Below are 17,264 nucleotides of genomic sequence, written 5' to 3'. Positions count from 1 at the left end.
TTGTCTTAAGTCTATTACTGCAAGTGCTCCTCTGTTCAGCCAGGGTGGGATGCAGAGGGTGAGAAACATTATCCAGAACTGCTAGGATTTTCTGAAGGGTCCTTTGTTCTGCCACAGCCTCCACTATGTCAAGTCTTCTATAACAGAGCCAGCCTTTCTAATCAGTTTATTGATCCTGTTGTCATTCTCCATCTTTGCAGCATATGGAGTAGGTCGCGTTTCTAGCGGCTCTCTCCCTCTCTAATATATTTTATATCCCACTAACAGATGCCTTTTAGTTCTAATGACTTCCTACTTCTACTGAAGGATTTTACGACTTAATTACAATGGCCGAAAAAAGTCGCTCTGGTATTGAATTAAGAAGCGCCAAGACTCTTCCAGAAATGGAGCAAACGGAACAAACCAAGAAAACGGAGGAACCTGTTACACTAGCGGGAATATTTTTTTCAATACAAGACATGAAGTCGGAATTCGGATCACTTAATATAAAAATTGATAAGCTGACCGGTTCAAACGGGAAGCTCGAAAGAGCTATTTCTACGGTTCAAGACTCGCTGAAAAACTTGGATTCTCAACTTCAAACACTTCAGCAGACTACAACCCGAATCGAGAGCGAGCATGATTTATTCAATCAAACTATTAAAAATCAGGGAATGAAGATATCTTCAATGGAAAAGAAAATCAATGAAATTACCTCGGAACTATTTAAAACGAAGAAAAGAATGGTTGATTTAGATAGTAGAGGGCGTCGGAGGAATCTGTGTATTCTGGGACTGCCTGAAAATACTGAAGCTGGCGATCTGTTAAAATTCTTTTCAGATATGCTGTATTCACTTTTCAATGGGACCCTCGAAGCTAGCCCCTTAATCAACAGAGTCCTCAGAATTCCATTCTCTCGGCGTTCAGCCGAATTACATCCTCCAGCAGTTGTACTTTCTTTGCATTATTACACGACTAAAGAAGTTATTCTTCGAGAAGCCAGAAAGAAATGGAAATTATTCTTTAATTCAACACACATTCGTATAGTTGAAGATTATCCCCCCTGAAATCTTTGCCGAAAGAAAGAAATATCGTGAAGTTATGAGTGAAAAGTATAAATTAGATTTAAATCCCTCCCTTCGCTTTCCAGCAAAGCTGAAAATTTTTCCTGAAAAATCTCAATCATTGAGAATCTACTCTCCTCGGGAGGGATGGGAGTATATTAAAAACTTTAAAGTTAAGCCTACTGAATAAAATATTAAAGTTACATCGATTATTCAATAGCCAATTTTGAAGTATCTGCTGTATGAGTTGTTTATGGAGCTTTTGAGTTAAGTACATGTTATACCTTTTCACTCTCTGGTATGGGATGTGGTCGATTTAATTTTTTTACCTTATTAATAATTAATACATATATAACTGTTTTGTAGGGAACCTTTATAGTATTGTACTTTAGTGGTCTGTGTAGGACCTGTTGTGTATTAATCTTTTTATTTTTTAAATTTGTTTCAATACTTATAGTTTTAGGTCTGTTATATACATATATCCATTTATTTTTATTTTTCGAGATAAAGAATATTCTTTGTAACATTATTTGCTTGGATTTATTCTTTCTTTTGATGTGTTTAAGCTACTTTAGCTGATTCTAAGATGGCTGTTGTTGATTATGTTTTTATTAATATTAGACACAACATTATAATAGTTGAATTCCGTTTGTGCCTTTTATTATGGCTATTTTCCGTGGCATTTTTGCCTTTTAAAAAAAAAAATGGAGCTGCAAGTTGGAGAACAGGGTCAAAGGTGATTAGTTAGCATGGGACCAGCCTATTGGTTCCTTCCTTTCTATCTATGGGGTGGGGGAGGGGGAGGGTCTATTAGAGTAGGTTTTTTTCTTGATTGGGTAGTTCTTTTGATGGATTTCGCTTTCGTAAATGCGTCACTCCTGGTTGTACCCAAGCCTTTTGGTTTAATCTGTACTTGTGTAACATTTCTTTTATATAATATTAAACTCAATTTTAAACAAGGATGTTAATAAAATTAATATATCTTGGAATGGGAACGGTGTCAATCATCCCATTAAGTGTAAAAAGATTTTTAAGAAATTAACAACGCAATGCTGATATTTTTGCACAAGAAAATCGTATATGAAAATAGGATGGGGATAGATTTTTTCGCTTTTGGAAAGGTCCTCTTTTTCACTCACTGTCGGATAATAAAACAAGAGACGTTTCTATATTTCTTAGTCCCAAAACCCCTTTTGTACACTTTAATACTACTTCTGATTTGATTGGGAGATATTTAATTGTTACTGGTTTATTATGCGAGCAAAAGGTAGCTCTGGTGTATGTATACGCACCTAATGTAGATAATTCTGATTTTTTAAAGAAACTTTTTTCAGTTACCGAATCTCAATGAATATAAGCTGATCATGGGTGGTGACTTTAATTGTTGCTTAAATCCGGCAATTGACAGGTCATCAACCAATCCGTCGCTTCCTAATAAAGCGGCAGCTTGTATTAACTCTTTTTTATTAGAATATGGCCTTGTCGATATTTGGAGATATAAACACCCCAATGATAAAGATTTCTCCTTTTTTTCCACACGTCCATCACAAATATTCCCGAATTAATTACTTTTTAAAAGATACATGTCTGTTAAACTCCGTTGTTGAATGTGCGTATGACATCATTGCGCTTTCAGATCACGGGCCTTTAAAGTTAACCCTTAAGCTCCCGGATAGATTTTTGAAACTCTCACAGTGGAGATTGAACCCCGTTTTGTTACAGGATCCAGCTTTTGTTAATTTTATTAAGGAGCAAATTTCTATATTTTTTGAATTTAATACAACTGAAGGAATGTCAAATCTGGTTATATAGGACACCGTGAAATCTCTTAGGGGACAGATAATCTCATATTCAGCAGCCTTGAGAAAGAAAACTAAAGCAGAATTGTCAGTGCTTATTAATAAAATTAAACAGATAGATAAAGCGTATTCAGTTAAACCTACTGAAGACCTATATAAAGAAAGGGTCGAACTTCAATCACAGTATGATTTACTTCTGACCTTTCCCATTGAACAGCAAATTTTTAAATCTAAAAGTTTAATTTTATATACATGGGGAAAAATCTGGTAAACTTTTAGCGGGTCAGTTAAAGGCTGGGATGGTCAGAAGACAAATTTTAAAAATTTGCCGACCAGATAGAACAGTAACTTTAGATCCTTATGAAATTAATAAGATATTTATGGACTTTTATTCTAATCTTTATAAATCTGAATTCTCTGATAGTAATATCACTATGAATAGATTTTTGCAAAGGTTAAACATACCACAAATTTCGATTCAAGATGTTGATATGTTAGATGCACCTATTAAACAAGAGGAGATAGCCAAGGCTATATCCTCTATGCAATTAGGTAAAGCTCCGGGACCTGATGGTTATACGGTAGAATTTTATAAGACCTTTCACGAAACGCTTATACCACATCTTCATCAAACGTTCACTGATTCTACATCTTCTGGGAACCTTCCTAAAACTTTTTATGAAGCACTAATTTCATTGATTCCAAAAACAGGGAAAGACCCACTGGGATGTGTATCCTCTCGACCCATTTCTTTACTGAATGTAGATTTTAAAATCCTCTCTAAGATTCTAGCAAATAGGCTTGAGAGTATCTTGCCTAATGTTATCTCAAACGATCAAACAGGATTTATTAAAAATAGGTACTCACATTTTAATATTTGAAGATTATTAAATATCATTTATTCCCCCTCAACCAAAGAATCTGAATGTATTGAATCTTTGGATGCAGAGAAAGCCTTTGATAGGGTGGAGTGGCCTTATCTATTTCAGGTTTTGAAGAGGTTCAATTTTGGTCCAGGATTTATCTCCTGGATTGTAGCTGCGGCTCTCACTAATAACCAAAAGTCTCCTTACTTTAGATTATATAGAGATACCAGTCAGGGCTGTCCCCTTAGCCCTTTATTATTTAATTTGGCTTTAGAACCACTTGCTATTGCTCTTAGGGATTCTAATTCTGTGCAGGGTATTAGGAGAGGGGATAAATTACATAAAGTTTCGTTATACGAGGATGATTTATTAGTTTACATTTCAAATCCTAAGAAATCTATTCCTATGTTACCTATATTTATGGAATTTGGTACTTTTTCTGGATATAAACTTAATTTACATAAAAGTGAATTATTTCCTATTAATAATTATTTTGATTATTATGATCAAATACCTTTTAATATTGCCAAAAGCCATTTTACTTACCTTGGTATCAAAATTACAAAAAATTTTAAAGACCTATATAGGTATAATTTCTTCCCTTTAGTTGAATATACTCAGCAGGTGCTTTCCAAATGGTCGCCTATGTCGATGTCATTGATAGGTCGAATAAATGCTATAAAAATGGTTATTCTACCAAAATTTTTTATATATATTTCAAGCAGTTCCCTCTTTTGTTCCAAAAACATTTTTTGATAAAATAGACTCTTATTTTGTCTTATGTTTGGAATAATAAAAGCTCTAGAGTGAATAAACTTTTATTGCAAAAATCAAAAAAAGATGGAGGACTGGCTTTACCAAACTTTAGATTTTATTATTGGGCAATTAATATTCACTATATTACTTTTTGGATTTATGATAGAGACAATCAAGATCCCCCTTCATGGTTACAGCTGGAGGAAAATTCAGTAGTGGGGTTTTCGTTAGCTTCTTTATTAGGAGCTCCTCTTCCTTTTTCGTTCTCCAGAATAGGTAAACAAGCTCTTAACCCTATTGTTAAACATACTTTAAAAATTTGGTTTCAATTTCGTAGATTTTTTGAATTAAATGATTTTTTTTTTTACTTTCTAGTAATATTTATTCTAATTTCTTTTTTAAACGATCAACTTTGGATAAGGCTTTTCTAACATGGAAAATTAAAGGAATAAAAACTTTTTTAGATTTGTTTTTACAAGACTGTTTAATGTCTTTTTCACAGTTAATGGATAAATACGATATCTCCAATACACATTTTTTCAGGTATTTACAGGTTAGGAAATTCTTACTTGATTTTTTTTTACCAAATTACCCCTTGATCTGCTCTTCAAATTTGGCTTATGTTATTTTTCAGTTTAAACCTTTTCAAAAACGATTAATAGCTATCATTTATAAACAGTTAATGAATGCTCGCACATCGCCTAATGATAGGGTTCAACACTCCTGGGAAGTAGAACTTCAACATTCACTCTCAGATAACCAATGGAGTAAAATTTATTATTTAGTTAATAATTCATCTATCTGCGCACGCCATATTTTAATTCAGTTTAAGACATAGGGCCCATATGTCCAAAGATAAATTGGCACATATTTTTCCTAATATATGCCCTATTTGTGATAGATGTAATGTAGAAGTGGCTACTCTAACCCATATGCTTTGGTCATGTGTAAGTTTAAATAATTTTTGGAGGGATGTGTTTGGAATATTATCAAAAGTTATAGATATGAATGTTCAACCTAATCCACTTACAGCAATTTTTGGGATTTTCCCAGAGGAAGCAAGCAAAGTGTCTGCCTCCACCCAACATGTGATAGCTTTTTCAACTTTACTGGCTAGGAGAGCTATTTTGCTACACTGGAAAGAATCTAACTCGCCCATTGTTTACTGCTGGCTCTCCTCCATCATGTCATGTTTAAGCTTGGAGAAAATTAGAAGCTGGACATTTGATACATCTTTTGATTTTGAACAAGTCTGGCGACCCTTTATTCAATATTTTCACATGATTTAATTTATCTTTATTTATTTATTTTTCTTTATTCCCTTTGGAGAGTATCCTTGTCCATGAAGGTTCGGAGATGACTGGAAGGATGTGGTTTTTTTCTCTCTCTCTTTTTTAAGTTTATCCTCATTTGGACTGCCCAATCTCTTTTTTTTTCTTTCTCTTTTTTGTTTTAGTTTAGTTAGTGGGGTTTTTCTTTCTCTATCAATAAAATTTCCAATTTTTTTTTTACGATTGCTATGAGTTGTAATTTCTCTCTGACCATTGTATATATAACAGCATAATATATTACCGATGAGTTTGATATTATATGCTTTTTGTCTTTAATATTGCTGTTTATGTCTTTTATATTATCTACTTGTTAAATTCCTTTCGATTTGTATTTGTATATTCTTTATTTGAAAATCAATAAAAAGATTGAAAAATGAAATGAACGATCCTGTTGGCAACATCGTGTTGATGCCATTGCCCCAGCATACCACCGCATAGAAGATTGTACTGCAACAAACATGTGAAGGAGACACCTGCATTCTCCAAAGGACCTCAGTCACCTCAGGAAGTAGAGGAGACTCTGCCCCTTCTTGTACACAGCCTGTGTGTTGGTGCTCCACTCAAGTCTGTAATCCAGGTGCACCCCCAGTAATTGTAGGTCCTTTCCACATCCACGTCCTCACCAATTACAACAGGGAGCAGTGCAGGCTTAGTCTTCCTAAAGTCCATCAGCATCTCTTATGTCTTACTGATGTCGAGCTGCAGGTGATTCAGCTTGCACATTCATGGCACATTTATGCAAGAGTAGCAATGAAGGAGCCTTGGCTTGAAACAAAGACATATCCTTGCCCATAAAAACTTTGCAAAGTGTCACTTAGAAGATACAATAACGATGTTGGATCAGACTGAAGTGGAACTTTCTGGCCTCAACACTAGGTGGTACATGTGGCATCTCTAATACTGACCACCAGCCAGGTAACACCAGCCCCAAAGCTTGATGCAGGCATTGAACTATCAAATCCTGATCAGATTTACAGTCCTTGCTGCTGGAAAGCATCCCCATAGTATCATACTTTGCAGCAGCAAGGACTGTAAATCTGATCAGGATTAATAGAAAGATGAATGCTAAATATAGAGATTGTGGATAAAGGCCTGTTGACCTCTGCCAGAAGCTTAAACTGGGGAGGAAGTTAGTCCTTCTGCAGGATAACGACCCAAAGCACACTGCCTGAGAAACCATGAGTGTCTTCAAATGAAGAGAATTGATGTCCTTGAGTGGCCCAGTATCCTGATCTTAACCCAATTGATCATCTTTGGCAAGACCTCAAAATTGTTATCCACTGCTGCTCCCCACCTAACATGGCAAAGCTTGAGCAATTTTGCAAGGAAGAATGTGCAAATTATACTCATTCACATTGTGCAAAACTAACAGAGACTCATACAAAAAGGCCACTGGCTGTAATAGGCTGAGAGATGGGCAGAGAGGGATAAATACTTTTGAACTGCTGACATTGCAGATTTTCATGCTTCATAGTTGTCCCTGTCTTTTGGGCTCTTCCGTGAAAACGGAGCATGAGATTCACAAATAAAATTTCAGTTAAATTGATCAAAATCCCTGGTTGTAATACTAATTAATGTAGGAGCTGGGGATGAATAGTTTAAACAAGGCACTTATTCCCTTTGTGGAGGATCTGCTATCGTTTCTTGGAGATATTCTGAAGGGAAAAATAGTTACCCAAGTTTGAAAATGGAAACAAATAGTGGAAATAAAAAATATTGTATCAAATAGGTCATTTTATGCTCCAGATGTGCACAAAGGGATGAAATGCCCATTTACATTTTGATTTCTATACATACTTTGGTAATCAACTGTGTGCCTTGGTTTGGTTAAAAAAAGGTTCAAAATTTGTGCAGGGAAAAGAGGTTTAACATTTGCATGGGTCTAAGATAGAGTCAAACTGATTCACCAATGCTGTTGCTTTGACATTGATAGTTAAACATCCAATGTCAACTAAAACAATAAGCTCAGTATCAGCAATACTACATTTTAAATTATATGCACATAGCTTTGACAAGGTTAACCATGCACTTTGCAACATCCTGTCCAGAAAGATTTTCACTTCTAAACAGGAAGTCATTTTAGATTTGAACACAAGTCAGATCAAGCTCAAATTAGGCTGATGTTCCAATTTACACGTAGGATGATAAAGACCCAATTAAAAAAAAAATCTGGTTTGCTCCCAACTATACCAGTCTCAATATACTTAGCCAAGTTGTGCTTAAATCCTATAGTCTACTGTTCCTCAACAAGTACTTCATCACTGTTAAGAGCTGTCTCAAACAGGATTAGAACAAAACAAATTCACACCCATATGAATGAGATTGTAGTTGCACAATGATATGGCAAAGTCAATGCTCCCATTTTCAAATCATGAAATAGCCAGCAATTACTTTCCAGGTGAAGCACAAACTTTCCATTTCATGTCCTGCTTGGTCACAATGTGGTCTTCAGCATTCCATATTGAAGCTTTGCTCAGAACCGACAATGCAATCCACATTTAATATTAACACATTATTTCTTTCTCCACTGGATTTTCCTTCAGGCTTTTCCCCCCAGCAACTGTTCTGATATGCATTTCACAGCTCTAACTTGTAACTGTCTTACATTCAACGAAACATTCGAATTACCTGGCTAATTATGGCCTCAGTCCTTCATAAATATTCCCCTTACCCTATTATATCCCTCTTGCAAGTAAAAACTAACTTTTATTATTCTGATGAAGAATCCACATCTGGAAGTGATAACCATTTTATTCCATTGATGCCAGTTTCTAACAGTTTTTATTTGTATTCAATGTTGTTTGGCTTTGCTAAACAGCTTTTTAAGTAAAAAAAAGCCACCATTCCTCCCACCCCCCCACACACAGATGCATTGCTTAGAATACAAGACATCCCTGAAACTCAACCACACTGGTGCTCACTCTCAGTACGCTTTTGCATTTATTTTTTGCAGTCCTGCAGGAGCAATCAAACTGTACCCAGGCAGCCTGAGCAGTCTCACATGGGTGAACAACTCTCGTGGTAACAGAACCTCAAACACCAAAGCTCTGTTCAGGACCATCCTGATGGCCTTTATTCAGCCCACTATCATCTTTACAAGTTGCCTTAATTAGGGATTTCAAAACTGTTCAAACAGATTTGAATCAAAATGTAAATATTATTATAGTGCTTTAATTTAAGCTAAATGTAAAGACAAGGCATGCATCTTTTCTATCAAGAGTGAGCAGCCCTTTAGGTTATACTATGTACACCAGTTGCAGCTGGCATGAAATTTAAAGGTCAGGTATAAAATGAGTCTGGCCCATTGGTTGAATACATCTCTACAACGCACTACTCAATGCAATCCTGTGTTACCAACAGGAGTTCTTCATTTAGTTAGATCTATCACAGTAGATCATAAGACTGCAAGATACAGAAGCAGACTTAGGCCATTTGCCCCAGAGTCTGCCCCACCATTCCATCATGCTGACTTTCCCTCTCAAGCCCATTCTCCTGCCTTTTCCCTATGACACCTTACTAATCAAGAACCTACCAACCACTTTAAATATACCCAATGACTTGGCTTCCATAACTGTGTGTGGCAATGAATTCCATAGATTCACCACCCTGGCTAAAGATATTACTTATCTGTTGTAAAGAGACATCCTTCTATCCTAAACTCTCCCACAAGTGACCAAATCCTGGTTTCCAAATTTCCCATTAATGCAAATCTGAAAACACCCAGTTTCAAAAATAACAATAAAGTGCAACACTAGAAATATTACAAAATAAAATATGCAAATATTTTATCAAACTGCACGCCCAATGTAAACACAAGTTTGCTGAGAAAAGGTGATACTTAAAGCATTTTATGAAAAACAAGCGTCATGGTCTGTAAATGCAGTGCAAGTGTCAAATATGTTGCTCACCTGTAGTGAAAGAAAATTTCTTGATCATGTTGAGAAGTTTCGATGAAACCAAAATTATCTTTCAATGCTGCCACATATCCTACAAGTCTCTTAGCACTGGGGTTACGATTTAGAATTTTGATTGATATTGCACTCTGTAGACCAGTTCGTTTAACTTCACAAATGCTAAATTCAATCTATGAAGGATTAGAGACAAGAACTACTTTAAGCAAGTAGTAATTAAATCGACAATCAATGCCCATTTAACAAACCATCTGTACAAATCTAGCACAGAAGGGCACAGAACTGCAATAGGTCGGAAAGAAACTTAGTGAGTTAACAATTTATTTAGCTGTTAGCTCATTTCACAAGTAATGCTAATGAATAATTGATCACTGACACTCTAGTTAAGTGAGTGAAACTACCTTTCAAGCTTAACACTAAATTGCAATAATACATCACTTTATTGTATTAATCTTTTTATAACAAACATTGAGGGGCACCAGTCCACTTAAATTGGATGAGGCCTAAATTTCCCCACATCAGATGACAGTTGGACCATTTGAAGAGGACTGTGTTCCAAGTAGAGCAGACATTCCTATTCCTAATCACATATCAATTCACCATCAATTGCTAAATATATGCAGCTACTCCATACAGGAGACAATTCAAATAGTATTCAATGTTTCATTTTAACAATGCCAAGTAGGTAGGTGCATATTTACAAGTGAAGGCATCCAAAGACAGAAATTCCTCAGAGGGAAGCATGCAGTGGATGAACACAAGCTTTAAGCTAAAACATACCACATGGATTCAGTTTTCAAACTTATCATTTACTATTACCCCGTATTATAATGTAATACATCAGCAATACCCTTCATTCAGCCAAACACTGAATACTGTGGGACTGCACTGCTCCATTCATTGAGAGAACCATAAGCTGAAAACTTCAGTTGAAACTACTGCTACAAACTCTCCAATGATAAAATGGGCAGGTGGTATGTGTACTGTGCAGAGGGAAAGTATAGACTAGGATGACCTTGCTTTATTCCCCACCTGCCTCTACATCCAATACACCTTTTTATCATAACTGCACATAGCAACAAAAACCTTCCACCAGCCACCCATTTCTCACCACTTACCTTCCCAATTTTCCCCTAGGAACACATGAGGTGTAAAACTCCTTGTTACACCTCCAGCCTCACCACCACGACCCAAACAATGCTTTCAGGTGTACTGGAGATTCATGTGCACCTGCTCCAAACTGTTCACTGCATTCAGTGCTCCTGATACAGCTTCTTCTACATCAACAGGATCAAGGTCAGATAATCTGCAGAGTGCCCACACTGTCTGTAATGGACAACCCAAACTATAGGAAGAACACTTCATCTGGGTGCCTACAATCATGTGGTATGAACACTCAATTTTCCAATTTCAGGTAAATCTTATTGTGTTTTTTGAGGGCAAGTGCAGAGCACACCAGCAGGATACAACCGAGCTTTCTTGACAACCCTGGTTGTACAGTACATGACCTCCTCCCATGTGGGAGTGGCTAACTCAATGACATAGGAATAGCACTCAACTCGCACTCTGGTTCTCTTCACCTACCACTCCCCCACTGCTCAGTCCTGATGCAGGGTTTCAACCTGAAATGTTGACGATTCCTTCCTCTTCACCCCTTGCTCCTTGATTATGGTTCTCTAGCAGATTGTAGCATTATGAATATCATGTCTGTCATCCAAACTCAGTTGCAGTGAATTGGCTATTTGGAACTGTATTATTTATCAATGAAGAGGAATACAAATTTTCAATTTATCCTATTTTTAAGACAGACTTAAGAGAAAGGGAATTGGAGAATAGGGCTGTTTGTCTATTACATTCTCACTAGCAAGACTGTAGAAGAATACATCAGTAATATGAGGCACAGTGGATTAGAAATTGAGATCTGCACTGCAATCGAAATCTTGCTTCACTCTCCCAAAGTGCAATCAAGACAATTTCCTACATAAATATTACTGGACTCAGACTTGTAAACATACTAATTCTGCAATAACTGCATTTTCAAAAATTTGCAGGAAGGTGTGCACCAATATCTGTATTAAAGACAACAGAGTTTCAAAGTGTTATAAATCCTGCCACAATACACAATGAGAACACCCATTAGGAACATACAACTTGCTTGTAGTAGTTACAGCTCTAGACAACATAGCCAAAGCTAAAATTGTTTTAAAATCTAATCCTACAGGACAAAAAGTTATTGACAACTAACTCTGCTGTTCTCAACTATAGCCACATGGTGGCTCTGCATCTGCTCAATTTAAATGGGGGCAAAATGAACCTGAAAATAGATAAACATCATTATCAAGAGCTTGTTAGTAGTAAAGAGCCCCCTTTTTATTAATCAGTATTATCACAATGTCTACTCAAAACAATTCTTAAAGAGGGGTGGGGGATAGGAACAATTATTCATTGACAGGAAACTGAACTCGCAACAAGTGGCAAAAGCTACTTCATGATTTGTTTCCTGATGTTGCAAAGCTCTTATCAACATGTCAAATGTGATGGGAAAGAGTGCAGTTTCAACAAGCTGAATCCAATCTAGGGAAAAGTGCACTGCCATAAAAAACCTGAAGGGCAGTAAGCACATGTGAACCTTCAAAGATCACATACTGCCAACTGGCAAATAGCCAAGATTTATTGATTCTCAAAGAATGTATAAATTATACAACCTTGAGATATGCTTGCTCACAGGTAGCCACTATCCTTGAGCATACAAATTGGGTCGGTACCTTTGCCATACTGACAGCAACTGCTCAAAGCGGTGGCGAGCCACTACTGTCAAGGACATCCAGGACTGAAGATCAGAAAATGCTAAATGAATCCCACATTTTGTAAGCTACTATTGAAAATGCTTCCACACTTCTCACCAGCCCACTCCACCTCCCAGTTCCCTGGATTGCAGTTATTCCAGAATCTTCAAACCATACAATCTCAAATCCCCATGTGCCAATTCTTAATAAGTGATTTCTCAAAATATTTTATTAAAACTGTATGGAAGGAAGAATTTGTTTTATGGTTAGTTTAACTTGTAGCAAACAAATTCTACAATAAAGCACCTTTAACTCTTCATAAAGATTTTCTCAGTGATGACTGGACTAAGGTATAATGAGACTAAAATCTGGTTTCCTATTAAATCTTAAGAGCTGTCATTTTAATCTGACTAGCAAAGGCAATATTAACTGTAAAAAAAAGTTTCATTTACCTTATCACCAAGCTGTGGAATTGCGCACCCTTCCAGTTCCTTTATATGGTATGGTACAGTCATTCTTATCCCAGCTTCATCATATGCAATTACTCCCTCTTCACAATCCTATAGAATGACAACAGAAAAACTTCAGCAACAATGGTCAGCTCACAGATAACACATTATCCAGACTGTTAGCATTAGTCTTTATGATTAGATTCCTAAAAAATATAACTACTCCCATTAAATGCACCATGCCAAAAAATCCACATTAAAAAAAAATTCTACATATGAAGATTAAAAGTTACATATTCTTTATGGTATTTCTCACAACATTTAATGCTGCTTGCCTGTGAAAGGTATTGCCACTTCTACATGGTGCTGAAAAATTTCCTCAGTAACAGCACATAGGGAAAGACAATGGAAGGATATGCCCTTGCATACAAATCTCTGAAAGTGAATGTACAACAAGGAATAGTGCCAATGGCACAATGGCTTGCACTACAAAGAATCTGAACACTAGAGTACAAGATTTCTTGATCCAATTACACAGGGTCTTGCAAAAAAAATCTTGAAATGTACAAATCTTGTATATCCCTTTTAAAGACAGACAAGTAAAGGGATGTAGGGAAAGGCTTACCAGATTGATTCCTGGGATTGCATGGGACACTGGGTCAAAATACTGACGTGGGTTGCCAATGAAGCAGAGTTTCTGTATACTTGGTCTTATACCGAATCAAGAACGAGAAGTAATTCCACTGAATTGTACAAAATTCTCACAAGACATTTAGGAAAGATGCATGGATGTTGAAACCACTAATGTTTAGGAAGAGTGGCAGTCCGTTTTGAAAGTGGTCAAGATGGAGATGAGACATTTCTTCTGGCAGAGGATGGTGTTTCTTTGCAATTGTCTACCCTGTATGGCTGTGGAGGCTGTGAGGTCTCTGCAAAGAAATGCATTTATTTCTTGATATCAAGTGGGGGGGGCAATACTGGAGGAAAACAACTACAGTAGACAAATCAGCCATGACCTTGATCTGGGCCTTTCTATCTGTTCTATTTCTATTCCTAATTATGTGAATCAGGATGGTGTGTTGCTTACCAATGCTAGGTAAAGGATGTCTCAAGAGTGGCTGGAGAATATTCTCAAGAGGATGAGCAGCCAGAGATAGTGGTGCACATTGGCATCAATGACATAGGTAGAAAGGGGGAAAAGAGATTCTGCACAATGAGCATAGGGAGTTAGAGAAGAGCGGGATTGCCAAAGACATAATCACTGAAAATTATTCCCAGAGCCATGAATAGTCGGGGGGGGGGGGGGTGTGTGGTTGGGGAGGAGTGGGCTGATATAACAGATGAATGAGTGGTTGAGGAACTGATCCAAAAATCTGAAATCCTGCACCATTGGGATCTCTTCTGGGGAAGGTATGACTTCAACAAAAAGGACTGGCTACACCTGAAACTGAGGGGAAACAACATTGTTGCTAGGTTTGCTAGAGCTGTTGGGCAGGATTTAAGATAATTTGACAGAGGAAATGGAAATCTAAGTGATAGGGCTGAGGTTGAGGCAGTTGTTATACAGTGTAGTAAGACTGAGCAAGGACAAGCAGATGATAGGGCAAAGTTTCAGTCAGTGTAAAAGGTGTCAAAATAAAAAAAGGGTGATGAATACAGGACTGAAGGTTTTATATTTGAATGCACACTGTATTTAGAATAACGCAAAATAGGGCAGTATCTGTTGCGCAGGTAGAGATCGGTAGGTATGACATTGTGGGCATCAGAATCGTGGCTGAAAAAAGACAGTTGGCAGTTTAACATCCAAGTATACACACTATAACAAAAGGACAGGTAGGGTAGGCAGAGGGTGAGGTGGCACTGTTAGTTTAAAAAAAACTTTACAAAGAGGTGATAAAGGATCAGAAGATGTAGAATCCATGTGGGTAGATTTAAGGAACTATAAGGGCATAAAGACATTGATAGGAGTTATATACAGGTTTCCGAGCAGTTACCAGGATGTGGGATAGAAATTACCATGGGAGATGGAAAAGGCAAATTAAAAAGGGCAAATTTGTGATAGCCATGGGGAAGTTGATCGGAAGGGGACACTAGTAGGCATAACGGCAAACCGCAATGGCTGGAGTTTCTGGGGGCAATTCAGAAGGCTCAGGATAGATGCATTCAAAGTGAAGTATTCCAAAAGGAGGATGACACAACTGACTTACAAGTCAAAGGCAGCACAAGAGCATCAAGGGCATGTAACTTGCAAAAATTCATGGGAAGTTAGAAAATTGGGAAGCATTAAAAATTGCAGAAGGCAACTAGAAGCCATAATGAGAGAAGAAATTTGAAGGTAAGCTAGATAATATTAAAGGGGATACCAAAAGATTTTTCAGACATACAAACAGCAAGTGACAGTAGATAATTGATCACTAGAAAACAGCACTGGAGAGGTAGTAATGGGGGGGAGGGGGGAAGAAGAGAGAAGAGACAAAAATGACAGACCACTTCACAAGTATTTTGCATCAGTATGCCAGAAATTTGAGAATGTTGGGGCTGAAGTGAGCGTAGTTGCTACTACCAAAGAAAAGGTGCTTGGGAAACAAAGGTCTGAAGGTAGCCAAGCCACTTGGACCAAATGGACAACATCCCAGGGTTCTGAAAGAGGAATTTGAAGAGATTATGGAGGCATTTTAGCAGTGATCTTTCAAGAATCACTAGATTCTGGAAAACTGGAAAACTCCAAACGTAGCTCTGCTCTTTAAGGGAGGGACACAGAAGAAAGGAAATTATAGGCTAGTTAGCTTGACTTCAGTGCTTGGAAAGATGTTGGAGTCAATTATTAAGGATGAAGTTTTGGGGTACTCGAGAGAACTCATGGTAACAAAGGCTGAAGTTGTCAGGAAATCTTGCCTGACAAATCTGCTGGAATTCTTTGAAGAAATATAACAAGCAGGATAGACAAAGGAAATCAGTGGATGTTCTTCTGTACTTGAATTTTCAGAAGACCTTTGACAAGGTGCAGCACATGAGGCTGCTTAACAAGCTAAGAGCCCCTAGCATGGAAGATTGGCCGACTTGGAAGGAGGCAAAGACAGAAATAAAGGGAGCTGGTGACTAGTGCTGCTCTGCAAGGTTCTGTATTGGGACCAGTTCTTTTCATGTTATAAATCAATGAGTTGGATGACAGAATTGACATCTTTGTAGCTAAGTTTGTAGACAATATGGAGACAGGTGGAGGGGCAGATTGTACTAAGGAAGCAGGGAGTCTGCAGAAGGACTTAGATCAGGAGAATGGCCAAAGTGGTGGCCAATTGAACATTATGTAAGGAGTATGAAGTCATGCACTCAAATAGAAGGAATAAAAAAGGGGTACACCATTTTCTAAATGGGAAGAAAATTCAAAAAATCAGATGTGCAAAGGGACTTGGGAGTCCTTGAGCAGGATTCCCTGAAGGTTAACTTGCAGTTTGAGTTGGTGGCAAAGAAGGCATTGGTAATGGTAGCATTACCAATGAAGGCAATGATAGCATTCATTTCAAGAGGATTAAAATACATGTGCAAGGATGTAATGCTGAGGATTTAAGGCACTAGTCAGACTACATGGAATACTGAGTAGCTTTGGGCCCCTTATCTAAAACAGTGTCCTCAACCACTGGGCCGCAAAGCATGTGCTACCAGGCTGCGAGGAAATGATGAGTCAACATCATCTTTCCTCATTCCCTGTCACGCCCACTGTTGAATTTGAACACACGCGAGGTCATCAGCTGCCTAAATGCAGTGACATCCTCATGCCGGGGATTACTGGTTGGCCTCTTGCGGCCGGCAAGAAGTGCCGTTGCTACTAGCCAGGAGCGTGGACAGATGGGTGCTGCCTCTAAACCTGCTTAGCACACCGAATGTTCATGGGGAACCCGGTGCTAAAATATTTGCAGATGACCTAATTCCAGCTCAGGGTTTCGTAAGTAGCAGAGCAGCTACCTCGCTGCAATCTACTGAAAGTCATCCCTCAAGCCAAACTTTTGTCGGCCAATAGATCCTACCTAAAGGGGGGGGGGGGGGTGTGGGAGCGCCCTGTCGCACTCCTCGCTCAGTTGGTCACTCTCTCTGGACTGTGACCGCCGCGGCCCTGGTACGGAGTGCTGACATTGGAGAGGCTCCAGAGGTTTACGAGAATGATCCTGGGAATTAAAGTGGTAACATAAGAGCGTTTGATGGCTCTGGGCCTGTACTCACTGGAGTTTAGAAGAACGAGGGAGGATCTCATTGAAACCTACTAAATAATGAAAGGCCTAGATAGAGTGTATGTGGAGAGAATGTTTCCTTTAATAGGAGAATCTA

General features: G+C 37.8%; 1 protein-coding gene across 3 annotated transcripts in view; it reads right to left on the bottom strand.

The window, feature by feature from the left end:
• Positions 1-17,264, bottom strand: part of csde1 (cold shock domain containing E1, RNA-binding) — a 112,553-nt gene that overhangs the window by 30,108 nt on the left and 65,181 nt on the right. For all 3 annotated transcript variants that reach the window (XM_073053961.1, XM_073053962.1, XM_073053963.1), the window contains 2 exons: positions 12,945-13,052; positions 9,704-9,879 (listed from right to left, as the gene is read on the bottom strand). In XM_073053961.1, coding sequence (XP_072910062.1) covers positions 9,704-9,879; positions 12,945-13,052 — 284 coding nt within the window. The remainder of the gene's footprint in view (positions 1-9,703; positions 9,880-12,944; positions 13,053-17,264) is intronic.

The sequence above is a fragment of the Hemitrygon akajei genome, chromosome 8, assembly GCF_048418815.1.
Source record: "Hemitrygon akajei chromosome 8, sHemAka1.3, whole genome shotgun sequence".
Classification (NCBI taxonomy): Eukaryota; Metazoa; Chordata; class Chondrichthyes; order Myliobatiformes; family Dasyatidae; genus Hemitrygon; species Hemitrygon akajei.
The sequence above is the reverse complement of the archived record's forward strand: the minus strand, read 5'-3'. Positions and strand labels throughout refer to the sequence as shown.